At 35.0% G+C, this 22,065-nt stretch overlaps 1 protein-coding gene and 1 non-coding gene across 2 annotated transcripts; one reads left to right on the forward strand and one right to left on the reverse strand.

Annotated features, from left to right (window-relative positions):
* Window positions 1-557: 557 nt before the first annotated feature.
* On the reverse strand, window positions 558-665 carry LOC127747027 (small nucleolar RNA R71). Its single transcript, XR_008008832.1, has one exon. It is a non-coding gene; the product is annotated as a small nucleolar RNA R71 (small nucleolar RNA).
* A 7,861-nt stretch (window positions 666-8,526) lies between these two features.
* LOC107485496 (cucumber peeling cupredoxin-like) lies at window positions 8,527-9,909 on the forward strand. Its single transcript, XM_016106031.3, has 2 exons — window positions 8,527-8,836; window positions 9,082-9,909. The coding sequence occupies exons 1-2, from the start codon at window positions 8,635-8,637 to the stop codon at window positions 9,516-9,518; spliced, it is 639 nt and encodes a 212-aa protein (XP_015961517.1). The 5' UTR covers window positions 8,527-8,634; the 3' UTR covers window positions 9,519-9,909.
* Window positions 9,910-22,065: the final 12,156 nt, after the last annotated feature.

The raw sequence follows: 22,065 nt of genomic DNA on the forward strand, positions 1-22,065 counted from the left end.
GTTCTCTTCTTTTTCATATGAGTAGGAGCAAAGACAAGGACATTCTTGTTGAAGTAGATCCTGAACCTGAAAGGACTTTGAAGAAGAAGCTAAGAGAAGCTAAAGCACAACAATCCAGAGAAAACCTTACAGAGAATCTCGAAAAAGAAAGAGACATGGCTGAACCCAATAACAATGGTGGAGGCGCAAGGAAGATGTTTGGTGACTTTACTGCACCAAATTCCAACTTCCATGGAAGAAGCATCTCAATCACTGCCATTGGAGCAAACAATTTTGAGCTAAAGCCTCAATTAGTTTCTTTGATGCAACAGAATTGCAAGTTTTATGGACTTCCATCAAAAGATCCTTTTCAGTTCTTAACTGAATTCTTGCAGATCTGTGATACTGTTAAGACCAATGGGGTTGATCCCGAGGTCTACAGGCTTATGCTTTTCCGTTTTGTTGTAAGAGACAGAGCTAGAGTATGGTTGGACTCTCAACCTAAAGATAGCCTGAACTCTTGGGCTAAACTAGTCACGACTTTCTTAGCCAAGTTTTTTCCTCCTCAAAAGTTGAGTAAGCTTAGAGTAGATTTTCAAACCTTCAGACAGAAAGAAGGTGAATCCCTCTATGAAGCTTGGGAGAGATATAAGCAACTGACCAAAAAGTGTCCTTCTGACATGCTTTCAGAATGGACCATCCTGTATATATTTTATGATGGTCTGTCTGAATTGTCTAAAATATTATTGGACCATTCTGCAGGTGGATCTATTCACCTAAAGAAAATGCCTGCAGAAGCTCAGGAACTCATTGACATGGTTGCAAATAACCAGTTCATGTACACCTTTGAGAGGAATCCTGTGAGTAATGAGACGCCTCAGTGGAAGGGAGTTCTTGAAATTGATGCTCTGAATGCCATATTGGCTCAGAACAAAATGTTGACTCAACAAATCAATTTGATTTCTCAAAGTCTGAATGGATTGCAAAATGCATCCAACAGTACTAAAGAAGCATCTTCTGAAGAAGAAGCTTATGATTCTGAGAACCCTGCAATGGCAGAGGTGAATTACATGGGTGAAGCCTATGAAAACACCTATAATTTCTCATGGAGAAATCATCCAAATTTCTCATGAAAAGATCAACAAAAGCCCCATCAAGGCTTAAATAATGGTGGAAGAAACAGGTTTAGCAATAGCAAGCCTTTTCCATCATCATCTCAGCAACAGACAGAGAATTCTGAGCAGAACCCATCTAGCTTAGCAAATATAGTCTCTGATCTATCTAAGGCCACTCTGAGTTTCATGAATGAAACAAGATCCTCTATTAGAAATTTGGAGGCACAAGTGGACCAGCTGAGTAAAAGAGTCACTGAAACTCCTCCTAGTACTCTCCCAAGCAATACAGAAGAGAATCCAAAAAGAGAGTGCAAGGCCATAACCTTGCTTGATGTGGCCGAACCTAGAGAGGAGGAGGAGGACGTGAATCCCAATGAGGAAAACCTCTTGGGACGTCCTTTGGACAAAAAGTCATTCTCAATTGAGGAACTTAAGGAATCTGAGGCTCATCTAGAGACCATAGAGATTCCATTGAACCTTCTTTTACCATTTATGAGCTCTGATGACTATTCATCTTCTGAAGAAGATGAAGACATTGTTGAAGGGTAAGTTGCCCAGTATTTAGGAGCAATCATGAAGTTGAATACCAAGTTATTTGGTAATGAAACTTGGGAGGATGAGCCTCCATTGCTCATTAATGAACTGAATACCTGGGTTCAGCACACTTTACCTCAAAAGAAACAGGATCCTAGTAAATTCTTAATTCCCTGTACCATAGGCACTATGACCTTTGAGAAGGCTCTGTGTGACATGGGGTCAGGCATAAACTTAATGCCACTCTCTGTAATGGAGAAACTAGGAATCTTTGAGGTACATGCTGCCAAATTCTCATTAGAGATGGCAGACAAATCCATGAAAAAGGCTTATGGACAGGTAGAGGACGTGCTGGTAAAGGTTAAAGGCCTTTATATCTCTGCTGATTTCATAATCCTAGACACTGGGAAGGATAAGGATGATTCCATCATCCTTGGAAGACCCTTCCTAGCCACAGCAAAAGCTGTGATTAATGTGGACAGAGGAGAGTTGGTCCTTCAACTGAATAAGGACTACCTTGTGTTTAAAACTCAAGAATCTCCCTCTGTAACCACAGAGAGGAAGCAAGAAAAGCTTCTCTTACTACAGAGTCAACCAAAGACCCCACAATCAAACTCTAAGTTTGGTGTTGGGAGGCCACAACCAAACTCTAAGTTTGGTGTTGAACCCCCACATTCAAACTCTAAGTTTGGTGTTGGGAGGTCCCAACAATGCTCTGAACATCTGTGAGGCTCTATGAGAGCTCACTGTCAAGCTATTGACATTAAAGAAGCGCTTATTGGGAGGCAACCCAATTTTATTTATCAATGTATTTTTCTTTTTTTAGGTTGATGATCATGTGGAGTCACAAAAACAACTGCAAAAATTTAAGAAAAATAAAAAATAGCATTAAAAATAGCACACCCTGGAAGAGAGACTTACTGGCATTTAAATGCCAGTAAAGGTAGCAGAGTGGCGTTTAACACCCAGTCTGGCACCATTCTGGGTGTTAAACGCCAGAAACAAGCACCAGACTGGCGTTAAATGCCAGAAACAGGCTACAATCTGGCGTTAAACACTAGAACAGGTTGCATCCTAGCGTTTAACGCCAGGAAATGAATAAAAGCTGGTGTTTAACGCCAGAAACAAGCAGCAGTCTGGCGTTAAACGCCAGGATTGCACAACAAGGGCATTTTGTGCGCCTAATAGGAGCAGGGATGATACATCCTTGATCCCTCAGGATCTGTGGACCCCACAGGATCCCCACCTACCCTCCCACAACACTCTTCCCTAAATATCCCTCACCAATCAACTCATTCACTCTTCCCTATCACCTCTTCACCAATCACCTCCATATCTCTTCCCCAAAAACCCCACCTACCCCACTTTCAAATTCAAACACTTTTCCCTCCCAAACCCAACCCTAATGGCCGAAACCCAACCCTCCCCTCACCCCTATATAAACCCCTCACTACTCCTTCATATTAACACAACACAAACACCTTTCTCCCCTCCTGGCCGAATTTACTTCTCCCTCTATCTCCTCTATTTTTCTTCTTTTCCCTATTTTCTTTCTTCTTTTTCTCGAGGACGAGCAAACTTTTTAAGTTTGGTATGGTAAAAGCATTGATTTTTGTTTTTTCATAACCATTTATGGCACCTAAGGCCAGAGAAACCTCTAGAAAGAGGAAAGGGAAGGAAAAAGCTTCCACCTCTGAGTCATGGGAGATGGAGAGATTCATCTCAAAGGTCCATCAAGACCACTTCAATGAAGTTGTGGCCAAGAAGAAGGTGATCCCTGAGGTCCCTTTCATGCTCAAGAAAAATGAGTATTCAGAGATTCGACATGAGATCCGAAGAAGAGGTTGGAAAGTTCTTACCAACCCCATTCAACAAGTCAGAATCTTAATGGTTCAAGAGTTCTATGCCAATGCATGGATCACTAGGAACCATAATCAAAGTATGAACCCAAATCCAAAGAATTGGCTTATAATAGTTCGGGAAAAATCCTTAGATTTCAGTCCAGAAAATGTAAGGTTGGTGTTCCACTTGCCAATTATGCAAGAAAACGCACGCCCTTACACTAGAAGGGTCAACTTTGATCAAAGGTTGGACCAAGTCCTCATGGACATATGGGTGGAAGGAGCTCAATGGAAAAGAGACTCAAGAGGTAATCCGGTTCAATTGAGAAGACCGAACCTTAAGCCTGTGGCTAGAGGATGGTTGGAGTTCATCCAACGCTCCATCATTTCTACTAGCAACCGATCTGAAGTGACTGTGGATCGGGCCATCATGATCCATAGTATCATGATTGGGGAGGAAGTGGAAGTTCATGAGATCATACCTCTAGAACTCTACAAGGTGGCTGACAAGTCCTCCACTTTGGCAAGGTTAGCCTTTCCTCATCTCATTTGTCATCTATGCAATTCAGCTGGGATTGACATAGACGGAGACATCCTCATTGAAGAGGACAAGCCCATCACTAAGAAAAGGATAGAGCAAACAAAAGAGCTTGTTCACGGACCTCAACAAGAGCATGAGGAGGATCCTCATCAAGAAATCCCTGAGATACCTCAAGGGATGCAATTCCCTCTGCACAACTATTGGGAACAACTCAACACCTCCTTGGAAGGCTTGAGTTACAACATTGACCAATTAAGGGTGGAGCACCAAGATCACTCCATCATTCTCCATGAGATTAGAGAAGATCAAAGAGCTATGAAGGAGGAGCAATAAAGGCAAGGAAGAGACATAGAGGAGCTTAGGCGTTCCATTGGTTCTTCAAGAGGAAGACGCCACCCTCACTAAGGTGGACTCATTCCTTAATCTCCTTGCTCTTATTTTTCTATTTTTCTATTTTTATGCTTCATGTTAATCTATGTTTTGTGTCTTCACTACATGATCATTAGTGTCTAGTGTCTATGTCTTAAAGCTATGAATAATTCCATGAATCCTTCACCTCTCTTAAATGAAAAATGTGCTGAATTACAAAAGAACAAGAAGTACTTGGATTTCAAATTTTATCTTGAAATTAGTTTAATTATTTTGATGTGGTGGCAATACTTTTTGTTTTCTATCTGAATGCTTGAACAGTGCATATTTTTGATAGTGAAATTTATGAATGTTAAAATTATTGGCTTTTGAAAGAATGATGAACAAAGAGAAATGTTATTGAGAATATGAAAAATCTTGAAATTGATTCTTGAAGCAAGAAAAAGCAGTGAATAAGAAAGCTTGCGAAAAAAAAGTGGCAAAAATTAAAAGAAAAAGAAAGAAAAAGAAAAAGCAAGCAGAAAAAGCCAATAGCCCTTAAAACTAAAAGGAAAAGGTAAAAAGGATCCAAGGCTTTGAGTATTAAAGGATAGGAGGGCCCAAGAAAATAAAATCCAAGCCTAAGCGGCTAAATCAAGCTGTCCCTAACCATGTGCTTGTGTCATGAAGGTCCAAGTGAAAAGTTTGAGACTGAGTGGTTAAAGTCGTGATCCAAAGCAAAAGAGTGTGCTTAAGAACTCTGGACACCTCTAACTGGGGACTTTAGCAAAGCTGAGTCACAATTTGAAAAGGTTCACCCAGTTATGTGTCTGTGACATTTATATATCCGGTGGTAATACTGGAAAACAAAGTGCTTAGGGCTACGGCCAAGACTCATAAAGTAGCTGTGTTCAAGAATCAACATACTGAACTAGGAGAATCAATAACACTATCTAAAATTCTGAGTTCCTATAGATGCCAATCATTCTGAATTTCAAAGGATAAAGTGAGATGCCAAAACTATTCAGAAGCAAAAAGCTACTAGCCCCACTCATCTAATTGGGACTAAGTTTCATTGATATTGTGAGATTCATTGTATATTCTCTTCTTTTTTTCCTATTTTTTTTTCAGTTGCTTGAGGACAAGCAACAATTTAAGTTTGGTGTTGTGATGAGTGGATAATTTATACGCTTTTTGCCATTGTTTTTATATAGTTTTTAATATGATTTAGTTAGTTTTTAGTATATTTTTATTAGTTTTTAAGCAAAATTTACATTTCTGAACTTTACTATGAGTTTGTGTGTTTTTCTGTGATTTCAGGTATTTTCTGGCTGAAATTAAGGGACCTGAGCAAAAATCTGATTCAGTGGCTGACAAAGGATTGCTCTGATGCTGTTGGATTCTGACCTCCCTACACTTGAAATGAAATTTTTGGAGCTACAGAAGTCCAAATGGCACGCTCTCAATTGCGTTGGAAAGTAGACATCCAGGACTTTCTAGCAATATATAATAGTCTATACTTTGCCCGAGTTTAGATGACACAAACTGGCATTTAACGCTAGCTTTCTGCCCTATTCTGGCGTTAAATGCCAGAAACAAGTTGCAAGGCAGAGTCAAATGCTAGAAACAAGTTACAAACTGGCGTTTAACTCCAAGAAAGACCTCTACATGTGAAAGCTTCAATGCTTAGCCCAAGCACACACCAAGTGAGCCCGGAAGTAGATTTCTGTATCATTTACTCATTTCTGTACCCCTAGTAACTAGTCTAGTATAAATAGGACTTTTTACTATTGTATTTTCATCTTGGGATTTTTAGAATATCTTTTGATCATCTTTTGATCTCTTGATCACGTTTTGGGGGCTGGCCTCACGGCCATGCCTAGACCTTCATCACTTATGTATTTTCAACGGTGGAGTTTCTACACACCATAGATTAAGAGTGTGGAGCTCTGCTGTTCCTCGAGTATTAATGCAATTACTACTGTTTTCTATTCAATTCATGCTTATTCTTGTTCTAAGATATTCATTCGCTTTTCAACCTGATGAATGTGATGATCTGTGACACTCATTACCATACTCACTTATGAACGCGTGCCTGACAAACACTTCTGTTCTACCTGCGAAAGCTAGAGTGTGTATCTCTTGGATTCCTGGTCCACGACGCATGGTTGCCTCTCCTGACAACAGAGCCTTCCTTTCTGTGAGATCAGAGTCTTCGTGGTATAAGCTAGAATCCATTGGCGGCATTCTTGAGATCCGGAAAGTCTAAACATTGTCTGTGGTATTCCGAGTAGGATCTGGGATGGAATGACTGTGACGCGTTTCATACTCGCGACTGTAGGGCGTGGTGACAGATGCAAAAGGATAGTAAATCCTATTCCTACACGATCGAGAACCAACAACTGATTAGCCATGCGGAAAACCGTAGAGGACCTTTTTCACTGAGAGGATGGGAAGTAGTCATTGACAACGGTGACACCCTACATACAGCTTGCCATGGAAAGGAGTACGAAGGATTGGATGAAGGCTGTAGAAAAGCAGAGATTCAGAAGGAACAACGCATCTCCATACGCTTATCTGAAATTCTCACCAATGAACTACATAAGTATCTCTATCATTATTTTATGTTTATTTATCTTTTAATTATTAAAACTTCATAACCATTTGAATCTGACTGACTGAGATTTACAAGGTGACCATAGCTTGCTTCAAGCCAACAATCTCCGTGGGATCGACCCTTACTCACGTAAGGTTTATTACTTGGACGACCCAGTGCACTTGCTGCTTAGTTGTGCGAAGCTGTGAAGAAGAGTAATATTACAATTGTGAGTACCAAGTTGTTAGCGCCATTGTAATCACAATTTCGTGCACGAATATCACATTGTTATGTAAAGTTGCATAATTAACAATGCAAGAATGCTTTACATATAATTGATCCTCAAAAACTATGTTGGGTACTCAAACCAAGTTAATTGAAGATATTTATATATATATATATATATATNNAACTGCATTGTTCCTTATAGGAGGGAAAACCTTGAAACTCTTCTTTCAAATAGTTTGTGGTCCAACGTGTATCTCAAATCCTTAACCACAGTGGAGTGGTACCTGGTTTTCACTTCTCTATCTATTGTCCTATTTCAACTTCCAAACTGCAATTCGATTGGAGGGATCTCACTCATAGGTGCTGCGACAACAATTACTTACTCTACCATGGTTTGGGTTCTATCTGTGAGCCAACAAAGGCCATCCTCCATCTCTTATGAACCTTTGTCATTGCCATCATCTTCTGCATCTTTATTTCTTGCCTTGAATGCTCTTAGAATCGTAGCATTTTCTTTAAGAGGCCACAATTTGGCACTAGAGATTCAGATACTAATAATGCCTTGCCATAAATTTTGTCTAATTAAACTTCTGATTTTTCTCTCTTTAGTTAATGAAAATATGAGCTTTTCTTCTTTTTCAGGCTATAATGCCATCGACTTTTAAGCACCTGGCTCGGGTGCCAATGGAAAAAGGTTCCAAGGTTGCTTATTTCTTCATTGTATTGTGCCTCTTTCCTTTAGCTTAGTTAATGAATTATGATTGATTTTTTAGGTAACTACAGAATTTCAAATATAACTGAGTTGTTTGTAGTTGTTTATCAAAGTTTGGAGATTTGGGATTAAATATAGTGAGAGGGACCAATGTGGGTATAAATTGGAAATGAGCCAGCTCAGCTAGCTATTGGAGTCATCCAGCGTGGCAAAACAACGTCACGTAAGCGCCTACGGTGATGACTCATTACCAGAAATATGCCTAGGGACCACTATGAGTACTCAGAGCTCTATCTGAAATACTACAATGAAAAAATTGAGATCTTGAGAACTACATTGAGTAATCATGTGAATCTCAAAGACTACTATGGAGATTTACTCAATCATAAACCGTTGAACCAAATTAATATAGGATAAAAATGAATTTTTATGGTATTTCCTTTCTAAAATTTTATGGAGTTTCAAATCTCCATACAGGAATAGATAATTGTAACCACCACAGTTGTAATTTACTAATGATAAACACAATTTTAATTTTGAATTCCTGAATCCACTTCCCTCCCACGTTCCATGACTTAGTTTCATGATCCATTTATTATGTTATGCTTCATATTAAATTAAATTAAACTTCTTTATTTGAAAACTCACCTTCAGCCTTTTCTTCATTGACATTTGACAGTCACATCCTCACACAACACAAAACGCAATATCTGCTCTCAAATCAACACCGATCTCCGCCGATGGCGCCGCCCATCGCAGCCTACCTCGCGGTCTTTTTTGCTTTGACCACCGCCGTCTACGCTGCAGCATCATCCAGCGGATACCACAACCACACGGTGGGCGGCGCATCCGGATGGTTGTTCAACTCCACCACGAGCACAGCCGCCACCAACTACTCCTCTTGGGCTTCAACTCAAACATTCAACCTCGGCGATTTTCTCAGTAAGCTCAATCACACTCTCCATTTTCTTTTCTCTCTCTTTTAACGTATGAATACTGCTTCGTTTTTGACAAAAACAAAAGGGAAAAAGAAAATTAAATTGATTGTTGAAAGTTAAAACTCGATGAAGTAATAATAATTACTTAATTACACATTTCTATCTGATTATCTGATTTGTTTTAAGTTCCAACCAAACGCAGCAATGAATCTGATTCAATTTTTAATTCTTATTTTCCAATTTTATCAGTTTTCAAAACGAACACGAATCAAACGGTGGTTCAGACCTACAACGAGACCTCTTACCTGAGCTGCAACGCCGACGACTTCGACAACGGCACCTTCGTATACGATAGCGGAAGCAGTAGTTTCAGCCAGGCGTTGACCATTTCCGTTCCGTTGACCGTCGTCGGACGCAACTATTTCTTCTCCGACGCCGCCGACGGCCTCCAGTGCCATCGCGGCCTCGCCTTCGAGATCAATGTCAACCGCGGCCAAGGCCTGCCACCCAGCCTCAACCAACCGCCGCCGCCGCCCTACATCGAGCCGCCGGGTCCTGACGCCGCCGAACAGTCTCCACCGTCCACGGTGACGCTGGCCCCTACTGGAGGCGCGTCACCTCTGCGCGTTAATGCGCTCGTGGCTGTTTGTGGCTTCGCAGCGGAGATCTTGATACTGTTACGGTGAGGAGTAGTTGGATTACGGTGGGTGCGCAGCATTTTATCACTTTTCTTTTCTTTTATTTAGTTTCTAAATTTTACACTGTTTCTAGTTACTATACGGACATTCTGGATTTTCATTCACTGCCTTAGTTAAAGGTTTAGATTGCAACGGTGAACAACCACTCAACTTCATTGCAAGCTCTACACCAAATTATCAACCATTACCGCTAAATAATGTAATTACATTCTGCCATTTCTATCATAGATTCAAACTATCCATGGTGGTTGAAGCTTGTGTTTAGCTTTCCGCGGGAACCAAACAAAACCAAATTTGAAGCATTGTGTGCTGCACCATACATTGGATAATATGTATTACAATCCATTTAGGAAACCAATTTTCGTTGTTTTTCTTTTTAGATTGTCCTTTTATTTTTTATTATTTTTGTCCAACACTTATAGCTATTAATTCAATTTTTTAATTTAACCATCTAATAACTTATTTTTTATTTACACTTTTAAATATTATTAATTAACTGACAAAAATAAATAAATTTTACTAATTTTTTAACATTTTTCTTATCCCTTTATACATCATTTTATTTGTTATAAATAGAGATTGAAAAAAATGTGTTTGTGAATTCCTAAACATTATACAAATAGAAAAGTATAAGTAGACAATAAAAATACTAAACAATATGAACAATGGATATATCGAATGTTCATTTCATTAGGTGTGCGAATAATTATTTTAATATTAAAATTTAGGTGAATAATTTAGAAGTATAATGTGTTTTGATTTGATTGATAATTATTTATATTATTATTCAAAAAAATTATTAATTACCTAACATAACCTTATGCAAATAGTCAAATATACATATTGCGCTAAGCTTCACCTAATCCACTAATCATATATCATACTCTAGCATTGCTTCTCATATATTTTTATTTATTTATTTCTTCAAATTCGAAACCTTAAACTTTTATTTTATATATATTGTTAATCTAAGTAAAAAAAAAAAAATAATACTACAAAATCAATAGATTTTATCATTTTGAATCATCGGTGAACGTTAGTAATTTTGCATATAAATTTAAACAAAGTCTAAATGCAACATAATCTTAAAAACTAAATACAGACTAAACATTGGTTAGAATTTGTTGAAATCTACCGCATTGAGACCTTCCCAAAAAAATATACTTGTTTGGTAATTATTTATATGTATGGTAAATATAATTGACAAGAGATTGGCAGAGGATGGAGATCAACAATGGAAGTACTCGTCATGTTTTGTGGCGCAATGATGGAGCATTTAAGTTCTAAATAAAGCAGGCAATGAGAAAATGAGGGAGGTGGAAATCATAAATTTTGACTCATTGAGATATATGCTTAACTGGCTGTCAACCAAGATATAATAGCGGCCTTAATATTATCATACATTCAAGACGAAAAAAGTCATTGATTATCGACACACAAAAAAAATCTTAATTACAATTAAATTTATTGTGCAGTGTTTTGATCTACCGAATCATGATAAGTAAGCCTCCTAAGAAAATAGAAAAAGAAGAAAAAAAGAGAAAATTTAATCTCTTTAGTTACTCATTTTTCTGTTTGGCAAGGGCAAGTTTTCGGAAACCAAAAACACTAGACAAACACCAAATTTTTTATAGCTTGAAGCGAGAGACACAGGGCCAATTGAAAAAGGATGTTACTATATATGCTTCATGAAGACTAAAGACGAAAGAATTATTTTCTGGAGACACTTCGTCATGCTGGTATCAAAGTATTTTTTTTTCCCTCGCTAAAGGCTACCATTTCAGATATACATGTACGTGCTGTGATCGATGTATCGAACCCAATGCAAATCTATTAGGCCAGGTACATTTACGATGAGCTCATTATAGGGGTTAAAAGGTTTCAAAATGTAGAAAAGAAGACAGTGGATAATTGTATGTGAGCGTTACTGATTAGTCATAAATCCCTAATTTTTTAATTGTTATTTGTTAGCTTATAATATACTTTAATGATATTTACTGCTATAAGTTGCAGATAATATATCTCCATACTAATAAGAATAAAAATTTAGAAAAATACAATGGGAGATAAACGTGGATTAGAGATTGGACGCTTGTAGATCTGAAGACAATGGATAAAGAGAAAAGCACATGGCATTCGGTAAGTCATAGAATAACTATACATTTTCTAGGCTTTGAATCCTCTAAATTTTGAATTTCACTTTAGAGTATAAACTGTGATCTCTCACCATTTATTTTTTAGGTGAGACCAAGAGAAAATATGGGAGAAAAATCATTCAAGGGTGAGTGATCACACTTTATCCTCTAAAGTGAAAATTCAAAATTCGGAAAATCCAAATTCCATTTTTTAAGAGTGTTAACTATGAAATATATGTTTACGTGATCACCTCTTTTATGCTCCAATGAAATAGAGCTTAAATATTGTTCACTACAGAGTCCTCTAGAATTCATGGGGATGAAGACTGCCCTATCAAGAAAGCACATCGCGTATCCAAGAAAAGATGTATTAGGAGGAAATAAAGGTGTAAGTAGAAGACATATAAAAGGCATGTTAATGGTATTCTAGCGTTAATATGTAACACCCTAACTATCAAAATGCCACGCTTCCGGATGCGCTACTTTGATAGCTCGGATATTACGATGACTCTTAAAATATTTATTACTAAAATATGAGCCTATTTAAAAACTTAAACCGAATTACTACTCAGAAGACTTTTAAGTAGATAACTTACATACATACAAATATTAATAATTACAAGGGATAAAGGCGAAGGAAAAAGTAAATAAAAACTAAATAGCATTATCGACTAAGCGAAATGCAATACAACCCTTCGTGAGCTTTTTCATCCGTCTCCTGGAAAGATAAAGCTGTAAGGGGGTGAGAATCTAACCACACGGTCTCACCATAGAGTTTCAAAATTGTCATAATAACATATTTTAAGCGAAATCTATTTTTAAGCTTAGTGATTATTGTTTGTCCTTTGAATATTTTAAAAACTAACAACTAGTAATCCAAAAAACCTTGTTGAAAATCAATATTTAAACATTTAGAAATCCAAAACCTTTCTTTTTTTATAAGAAAATCTTAATCAGAAACTAACCACGCAATCAATCAACACAATCATCAATTCAGCACCAAAGCTCATTCTCAAAAGTAACACACCAGGACAAACACAGGCGAAACAAATAAGAAAAACACATGTTTAGATAGCAGTTAATAACAGTTTAACAACTAAGCAAACCAAAACAAATTCAAACCCAAACAAAGCATATAAATGCATATGATGCATGCCTATCCAATGGCTAATGAGCTCATCTGTCAGTTATACAGCCAATCCGACAAGTCTAGTTTGCTAATCCTTTGGACTGTCCCTTGACGTGCATCCCCATGAGTCTATGTGTAGCTTTTTCTCATATATATATATATATATATATATTAAATCGCTCAATGGGGGTACAATTATCGGGAATTTATAAGTGCCCGGTCATCCTTACGTCGTAGGGTCAATAGAGTATCGAGTTTCAACTTGGAGCAAGTGGTCGCAAGCCACCGTGTCTACCCACGAAAACTCGTGTTTGAGATAATTCAAATTCATAAGCCATATGAATAATTCATTCAACATTCATCAATATCTAATTCTTTCTCAATATCATCATCATTCGTCAATCCATATCTCATTTCCAAATTCATTTAAAAAAATCATATTCCAAAATCAGTCCTCATCATCATTCTTTCCATTCCGTTCATCAACAATCCCAATTCAAAACATAATTCTTTCGTTTCTAAATAAATCAATCTTAAAACAAATAATGTTTAAAAACGAATCTTTTTAAATAATTACTTAAAACGAAACGTCCAATTTTATAAAATTTCGCCAGCATCTCCTCTAAAACTCGAATTCTGCCACCCTTTTCGGGTCCCATCCAAACATTTCTCAAACCCTTTCTCAACAATTTCCAAATCTCAATCATTTCTTTCAAAATCCAACCAGTTCTAATATCAAATTATTTTCAAATCCAATTATTTTCAATAATAAATCTTTTTCAAAATTAAACCAGCCTAAACACTAAATCATTTATAAAATCAAACTAATTCAAAATTAAACCGCTTCCAAAATTAATTCATTTTCATATCTCAAATAATTTCCAAAGCCGGTTCATTTACATTATCAAATAACTTCAAAACCAAGAAAACCACTTTTCATAATAATCAACTGAATAACTTTTCAAAATAATTTCTTTTCAACAATCACACACCACTCAAGCAATCAGTCATTCAGTCCAGCAAACAACCACATTTATAAGACAATTATAATCACAAACATAAAATAAGTTTTAAGAAAACCCCTACCTCGACAAGCAAACCCGCAACCAAACGCGTCGGAGAATTCCTTTTCTCCTCGGCCTGAAATCGAACGGCATCGAGTCTGACTATTTCCCGCAGCCGTAACATCCCCAAAAGCGCCACTCACAACAAAACTTGATCTTGAGATATTAACGTCGTGTAAAATTCAATAATCTACAACAGAACAGCAACTAAAAGAATTCGGAACAAGGAATGACTTACTAGGCTTACGAATAATTGAGCAACGGTAGCTCCGGTGATGACGCAGCAGCTTGAGGCCGCATGCAACAGCAATTGAACTTAGCGCGCAAGACTCAGAGCTCGACCCTACATTACCAACATCTTAGAACCTTTAATAACTCATAACAGATTACCAATTTTAAAGATCTCAGAACGAAATGCTTATCGAGTCAGAGGATCCAGCGGCGGTCTCCGACGGCAGAGGCAAGGCACGAACCTCCGGCAGCGGCGACGGAGACAGCTTCATGGGCGGTGACGCGGTTCAGTGACGGGTCAGGCGCGCATCTCCTCCCTCCGTGGCTGAGCTCTCGCGGTTCTGTTTTTGCCCTTGCGTGTCCTTCTCCCGTGACGGAATAGAGGCGACGACGGCGAACAGCGGATCTGACGAGTGAGAAGGAAGCGCGAGCTCCTTCGCTTTCTCTCTTCGTGGGTCTGTCTTCCGACAGCGGATCGGCGGCTCTGTTGTAACGACATGGCTGGATGCGACGGCGGCCTCCCTCCAGAGGCGGCGACGGGACGCAAACAGCAATGGCGACGGGGTTGGTTCTACGGCGCTGCATCTTAGGGAAGGGATGGCGGTGGTGTATGACACTGAGACGGTGGGGTAAAAGGGTTAGGGTTTTCAATTTGGGAATTAGGGTATATAGTATTAATTAAAAATCTAATATAATCCCTTAAAATTATTTTTAAAAAAATATTTTTGATTATCAATTTGCTAATTAATTTTTAATCAAATATTGTAATTTAAAATTAGAGATAATATAATTAATTTTCTTTATTTATAAAAACTAAAGTATTAAATTCCAAAATCTCAATTATTTAAACTAAATCATATAAAATTCTTAACTGCTAAATTTTAAAATTTAAATATAGAAAATTATTCAATAATTATAAGATAAAGTAAAATTTTCAATTTGATTATCAAAATTTGATTTAATTACATCCGATAAAATAATTTCTAAAAATAAGGTCTTTAACGAATAAATAAACTGAAATTGATTATTAATAATATTTTCCGAAAATTCCGGGTCTTACATAATACGAATTACAATAGCTAATATTCTTCTTTTTGATTCGCCATTATTGGTTTACTAATAAATTGATTCTAATTTTCATATTTGTGTTCAGAATCATCTTCTTGTATTTATAATTTTTGTAATTTGGATGTTATGTATATTTAAGAAAGGATGTTATATGTATGACCTTATACATGTTAAACTCATGAAACTGCGAGTGTTATTCTTCCTCTTTTACTTTATTCTGCACTAAAACAGTTTGGGAAAACTTTTGAATTGAAACTGTAAATAGATTTAAGAGTACTAACTTTACTTGATCAGGTTAGATTTGTGTTAGTTCCTTTATTTTTATCTCCTGCTTATACTCACTCTCAAATTTATTTAAATAGAAAGCACATTTGTGTATCAAGGAAGGGATGCCTTGGGAGGAATCCCAACTATAAGAAGAAGACTTGTAAGGGAATGCCCATAAAGGATGAGTCTATGCTTGACACACAGCTGGAAAGGTAGCAGATGATAAATTTGATGAATGTCCTTCATATAAAAGGCAAGTTAATGGTATTCTAGCACTAATACGAATTAGAATAGATAATATTCTTCTTTTTGATTCACCATTATTGCTTTGATAATGAATTGATATTGATTTTTGATATTTTTGTTGAGAATCAGCGTTTTGTATTTATGACTTTTAATTCGGATGTTATATATATGACCTTATGGATGTTAAACTCATGAAACTGCAAGTGTTATTCTTCTTCTTTTACTTTATTCTGCACTAAAATAGTTTGGGAAAACTTTCGAATTCAAACCCTGAATGGATTTGAGAGTACTAGCTTTACTTGATCACGTTAGATTTGTGTTAGTTCCTTTATTTTTATCTCCCTCTTTTACTCAACCTCAAATTTATTTAAATAAAAAGTGCAGTTGCATATCAAGGAAGGGATGTGTTAGGAGGAATCCCAGTTGTAAGAAGAAGACTTTTAAGAGAATGCTTATGAGGAATGAGTCTATGCCTGACACAATGGCTGAAAAGGTAGTAGATGGTAAATTTGATGAATGTTCTTTAGAGAAAAGGCAAGTTAATTTCATTTAGCTTTAATACAAATCCAATAACTAATATTCTTGCTCTTGATTCGCTTTTAAGGAAAACGATTTGATAATGAATTGATACGAAACATTGATAGTTATAGTCAAAATCATTAGTTGTTACTTCTGATTTTTTTTTTTTAAATTCGGATGTATTGTATATTTTACATAGGATGTTATTCGTATAACATTATAGATGTTAAACGTATGAAAATATTGGTATTGCTCTTCCATTTTTACTTTAGTCTACACTAAAAACACTTTGAGAAAGACATGCTTGCCTAATAAATAAAGTAGAAAAGACTTGCGTGAGAATTTGCAATAGGAACTAACTTAAAATGACTTAAGTGCTAATTTACGTGCATGGATTTGGGAGAACTTAACACAGTATTGAATGTTGCGCCAGAAGATCTAATTCTGATAGACTTTTCAATCCCATCATTCTCACTTGGCATCAAATGCACCTACCAGACTCACCATCCGAATCTTCGGTAATAAACCGGCCAAATATGATGCCAGAACCCAGAATACCAAAAAATATAAGGAAATCGAAAGATGTGGCGAAAACACCAATGCCATCAGGGAGTGTTGCAAGGCCTACATGTAATAACATAAACAATATATACAGGTGGGTGACAGATCGCAGGGTACACAACATACCATTCGGAATGATGATGATGTTGAGTTACACCGAGTGGACTTGCAAACATTAGGCTGGCAAAGAAGAGTAAGCGATGCGGTATGATAGAACAAAATGGCATCAAAATTTGATGAATATGTATTGTGTGTTATAGAGCTATAAAATGCATTATTCTATTATATTCAGGTGGTTGATTACTATTGTGCCATGTTCAATGCTTTGAGCATCGCAAGGTTTTGCAAGAATTTTTACCGTCTTTCGCCTAGATTGATGGTTAGTACAAAGTGTCCTTAACCAACTAAATCTTTAATTATGACATTTAGGTATGATAAGGATGTTATTTAGATATCTTGATGATACTTGATTGTTACTTACTAAGTGGTAAATTGTAATTAGTTAGATAACATAATAACTCTAAACAAGTGTTCAAATAATCAAAATGTGGGTTTGTAGGGGTTAATATTAACTGATGAAAATATTGAATGATGTGTGAGCACGAAAAAGGGATTCATTCCTATTCTTAGTCGGATCACAGGTTGTAGACAGCACTGGTTCGATGAGGAAAAGGCAAAAGAAATGGACTATATAATTAATTGCTTAACAACTATATACAAAATCTTCTTTTCTTTATAAGCATTTGATAAAAAAAAACTACATGTTAACATGCTTTTTCAACCATGAAGCAGTTTGTTCCAGTATGTCAAAATGATCGTTGGTGGCTATATGTACTCCACCGGCATACCGATAACCTATGGGTGTTAAACTCCATACACAATGGACCAAACTTCGAGCGGTGGAAGAAAATAGATAAATATGTTGTAAATGAAATAGAAGTGATGTTGATTATACTGTAAGTGGTACTTGATACTTTTATTGTATGTTTTTTTTTTAATTTTCTTTCCTTTTTTCTATTTGGCTTGTCATAGGAAATTCTTCTCCAAGAATTGGATGCGGCTATAGACAAGAGTGTAGTATTCATAAGGGAGGGTTTTGAGTGTTGCTATGAAACAGTGATCCCAAACACAACCAAATGGGTAAGTGGACTTGAGAGAAAAATATATAAAAAAAAATAGAAGCAAAATTTTAATATATTGACACAGCTCTCTGTTGTTTGTGTTGGATAGGTGGGACTGTGGCATATATATTATAAAATAGATGAAAATGTGGGATCCAAAAACCGTGGTAGATGAGGAATCAAATATGCCTATTTGGATGATGGTTAGTATAATTCAAAACATATGTCGATACTTATTTGCTTATTCATTATCTAATTCTTTTTGGATGTATTTTATTTATAATGGCTGAATCTATATTTGATTTTGAAATGTATTTTATACCACACAAATATACGTTTATATATTATCACAGGCCCAACTGCAACAAATTCGAAAGGAACTGATAATCGACATACTATTTTGCAAGGACAACATCTCTAGGAGCGTGGTAGAAGATGTACTTAATGTGTCACATTGCCATGTGGATGATAGGGGCAGCAAAAAGAAGATTGAAAACCCTTGGAAGAATCCGAGAACGAAATCGCTGATTCGAGGGGCGGAAAGGAAATAAAAAACTAAACAAAACTATAAACAATAACTTAGAATATGTGTTGGTGTGTGGATTTACTGTTAATTTGATTTCAAGATTTTATGAATGTTATTAAAAAATACTTATGGGTGTTTAATGGATAAAAAAAAAGAATACACCTTTTTTATAAGTTAGCTATACTTAACCCTGCAAACTCTTCAAACCATTTTAAGACATTTTATTTTGAAAGAGTCTGATGCATGTAAAAGGTAAAAATATGGGGTTAATAGTCAAATTAGTCTTTGAAAGATAAGATATTTTTCAAATTCGTCCCTCAAAGATTTTTTCAATCAAATTGGTCCCTCAAAAATGACGAATTAATCATATTTGTCCTTCAATTACTTCACTCACAATTGTCGTCAATTTATTGATGATGTAAAATATTAACTAATAGTATACATGACACATAATATGTTCAATTAGACGTTGACTAAATATGTTTACGAAAATCTATCAATTTAGTCACTAGGTCATATTAGGAATAGAATAATTGGAGAAATGACTAAATTAATAAATTTTCATAAACATATTTAGTCAATATCCAATTAGACATATCAAGTATTATATATGTTATCAATTAACATTTTACAACATTAATCTTTGAAGAAAATTGTTAATGGAGTGATTGTAGGACAAATATGATTAATTTGCAATCTTTGAAAGACCAATTTGATTGAAAAAATCTTTTAGGAATGAATTTAAAGAATGTCTTATCTTTCAAGGACTAATTTAACTATTAATCTGTAAAAATATGATATTAGTTTTAAAAGTTTGAATCAATAGATATTTTTTTATTACAGATGTTATGTTGCTAAGATAATGCACGTCATAAATATATAAAAGTGAACATTATATATAATAAATTATAGATATTATTTTGTGTACGAGCCAATTTTTTACTTCAATTTTAAACTTTAGTTAATGCACTAATTTATCGTCATGACCAAATTATCAATTGAACGTTTTCTATTCAATGTTAACTATATTCTGATTTATTTACAATAACAATGATTAACAAACACTTTAACAAGTAAAAAAAATAATAAAGGTACAAAAGAATAAAAGAAATAAAAGAGTTTTATTTTATTGGCCCAAATCTATTATTATGTTTTATTTAATAATGATACATAAAATTATAATAAGGGAGTATATAAAATATATAAAACTAACTCACTAAACTATTAATACCATAGAGATGTTAAAATCGAATGTCATACTCTATGAGCCAAGTATGACAACTCACATAAATACAAAAATGACCAAATTATAAAGTAGTAAGTTACTAAAATCTAAAACATTTATGTAGTGCTATTAATCTTTTAAGTCCACCAAAGATGCTTCCTATAAATAAAGAAGGTCACTAATGTGTGTAAGAAAAAAAAACAGACATGACATTAGCGCTATAAAAAATAACATATACTAAGAGAAAATTATACACAATTATTTAGCATTACAAAATGAATTCAATAGTGATGTGAAAGAACCAAAGTGCACAACTAAATTGTTCGTAATTTATAAACAAGGTGACTGTGTATCTTTGATGGAAGATGCCACATTGATGAAAAATGATTGTTCAGTACCATTAGGTACTTGAGCACATAAATTAAAGTGAAAATGAAATCCTAAATTATCATCTAGTCAACACACTAAAAAAGAGAAATCACACGAAAAGGGTATAGATCGCAAATTTATCTCGTTGTGATGGTGAGTGTTCTTACATTTGTGAGCCCTCTTTTTAATAGATTTGTCTAGAGTCGTCCTATATTTGATAGTCGCCGAACGACCTTGAGTAGAAGCACAACTACTACAAGAAATTCACTGGATACCGTTGGATTTAGCGGTGGAATAAATTCGATGGTATAAATCTCGTTGGTAACTATTTACTGGCGAATTTTTTCGTCCACCGCTAATTACCGGCGGATATAAACTTTAATTTGCAAAATTCTGGAACTTGTTACCGTCAAATTTTCCACCAATAAATCTAACGGTAATATATTATTTATTATTATTATTAATTAAATTAATAGTTACCGGAAGATTTAACCAATGGTAAATTCGTCGGTAAACTTAAATTTTAATTTTTATAAAAAAATTATTTGAAAATTAAATATATAATTTTAAATATTTAAATTTAATAATTTTAAACTAACAAAATTCAAATTTTTGCAATTTCTTATAATAATTTATCTATAATTTTTAGTTAAACGTTCACAAACAAGTTCAAATATCAAAGTTTATCATTAAAACTAAAAAATAAGATAATTCAATTAAGCAGGAAAAATCATATTTGAAATACACCAAACCTTCAATTACAAAAATTGAACAAAATTAAATCAAAAATCAAAAGAGCAATACTGATCAACATTAGAGATAGGCTATACTAATACTACTACATTAAATAAAGAATCAACCATACCAAATTATTTTTGATACTTGCAAGTTGCAAGACTACCCAGAAATTAAATTCTCAAGAATCACTAGCATAGTATTTTAGCATTGAGAATTGACAAAATAAAAATGCACTCACTATAGCTATATAACATCTACCATCCCCTCTGAGTTTCATTGCAATAGTATCATCTGATTCCAAATCAATGAAGCTGCCAAAATGTAAATTTACAATAAACCCAGAGTAAACGATTTACTTAACATTTAAAAACACAGATTTATGCAGCCAATCTAAGATTTGAATCCATGACTCTCCAGTTCATGTCACAATGCTGCATACCAGTGCATCAAATAAATTTCATTGAGCAGATTTTGTGCTAGTAAAATTAAAATAAATTTTAAAGCAAACAAAATTTAAAACTTCCAACAAAACAATTTGTTACATAATTTAAAACTTCCAACAAAACAATCCACCACATTATGAAAAATTAAAAATCACAAGAAACATTATCAGTTTTAAATTATTTAATAAAAATAAGAAAAACATAATCCTCCATCATAATACAAAAACAATCTATAATAATATAAAATTAATACCAGAATACCAGATTAACTCCAATATTTTTTATAATTAAATACTCCAAGAACACCCAAACAATAAGATGTTTAAACACTTACATAAAAAAACAACAAACACGACATAAAATAGATCAATCAGAACAAAAATAATAACAAATGTATCCTCATCGTATTCAATTCATTAAGCAAAGGAGGCAAAGAAGGCAAACAACAACAACAACAACAACAACAACAACAACAACAACAACACACACACACATAAATATCTAACAATTAAACAAAAAATTGAACAAACCCTAAAATCCGAACAAAAAATTAAGTAATAATTGCACAAATAATTGAACAAACAGATATACAAAATAAGACGATTAACAATTTCAAAAATATTTCAAACAATTGAACAAACCCTAAACCCCCAAATGTTAAAAAAAAATCAAAAGAAATTAATCAAAGAAAGAGGCTTAGTACATAAGGTGGCAACAAATGAGAGGTGGCATGACGAAGCTGCGGGAGGCAGCGATAATGAGTGGCAAAGATGCTGTTTGAGAAATGGAGGGGAAGAGTTTGCAAATTCGAATTTAGGTCAATTTTACCGGTGGATTTATTATCGAAAAAATCCGCTAGTAACTCATAGTCTGTGACCAAAACGACACGTTTC

The sequence above is a fragment of the Arachis duranensis genome, chromosome 4, assembly GCF_000817695.3.
Source record: "Arachis duranensis cultivar V14167 chromosome 4, aradu.V14167.gnm2.J7QH, whole genome shotgun sequence".
NCBI lineage: Eukaryota > Viridiplantae > Streptophyta > Magnoliopsida > Fabales > Fabaceae > Arachis > Arachis duranensis.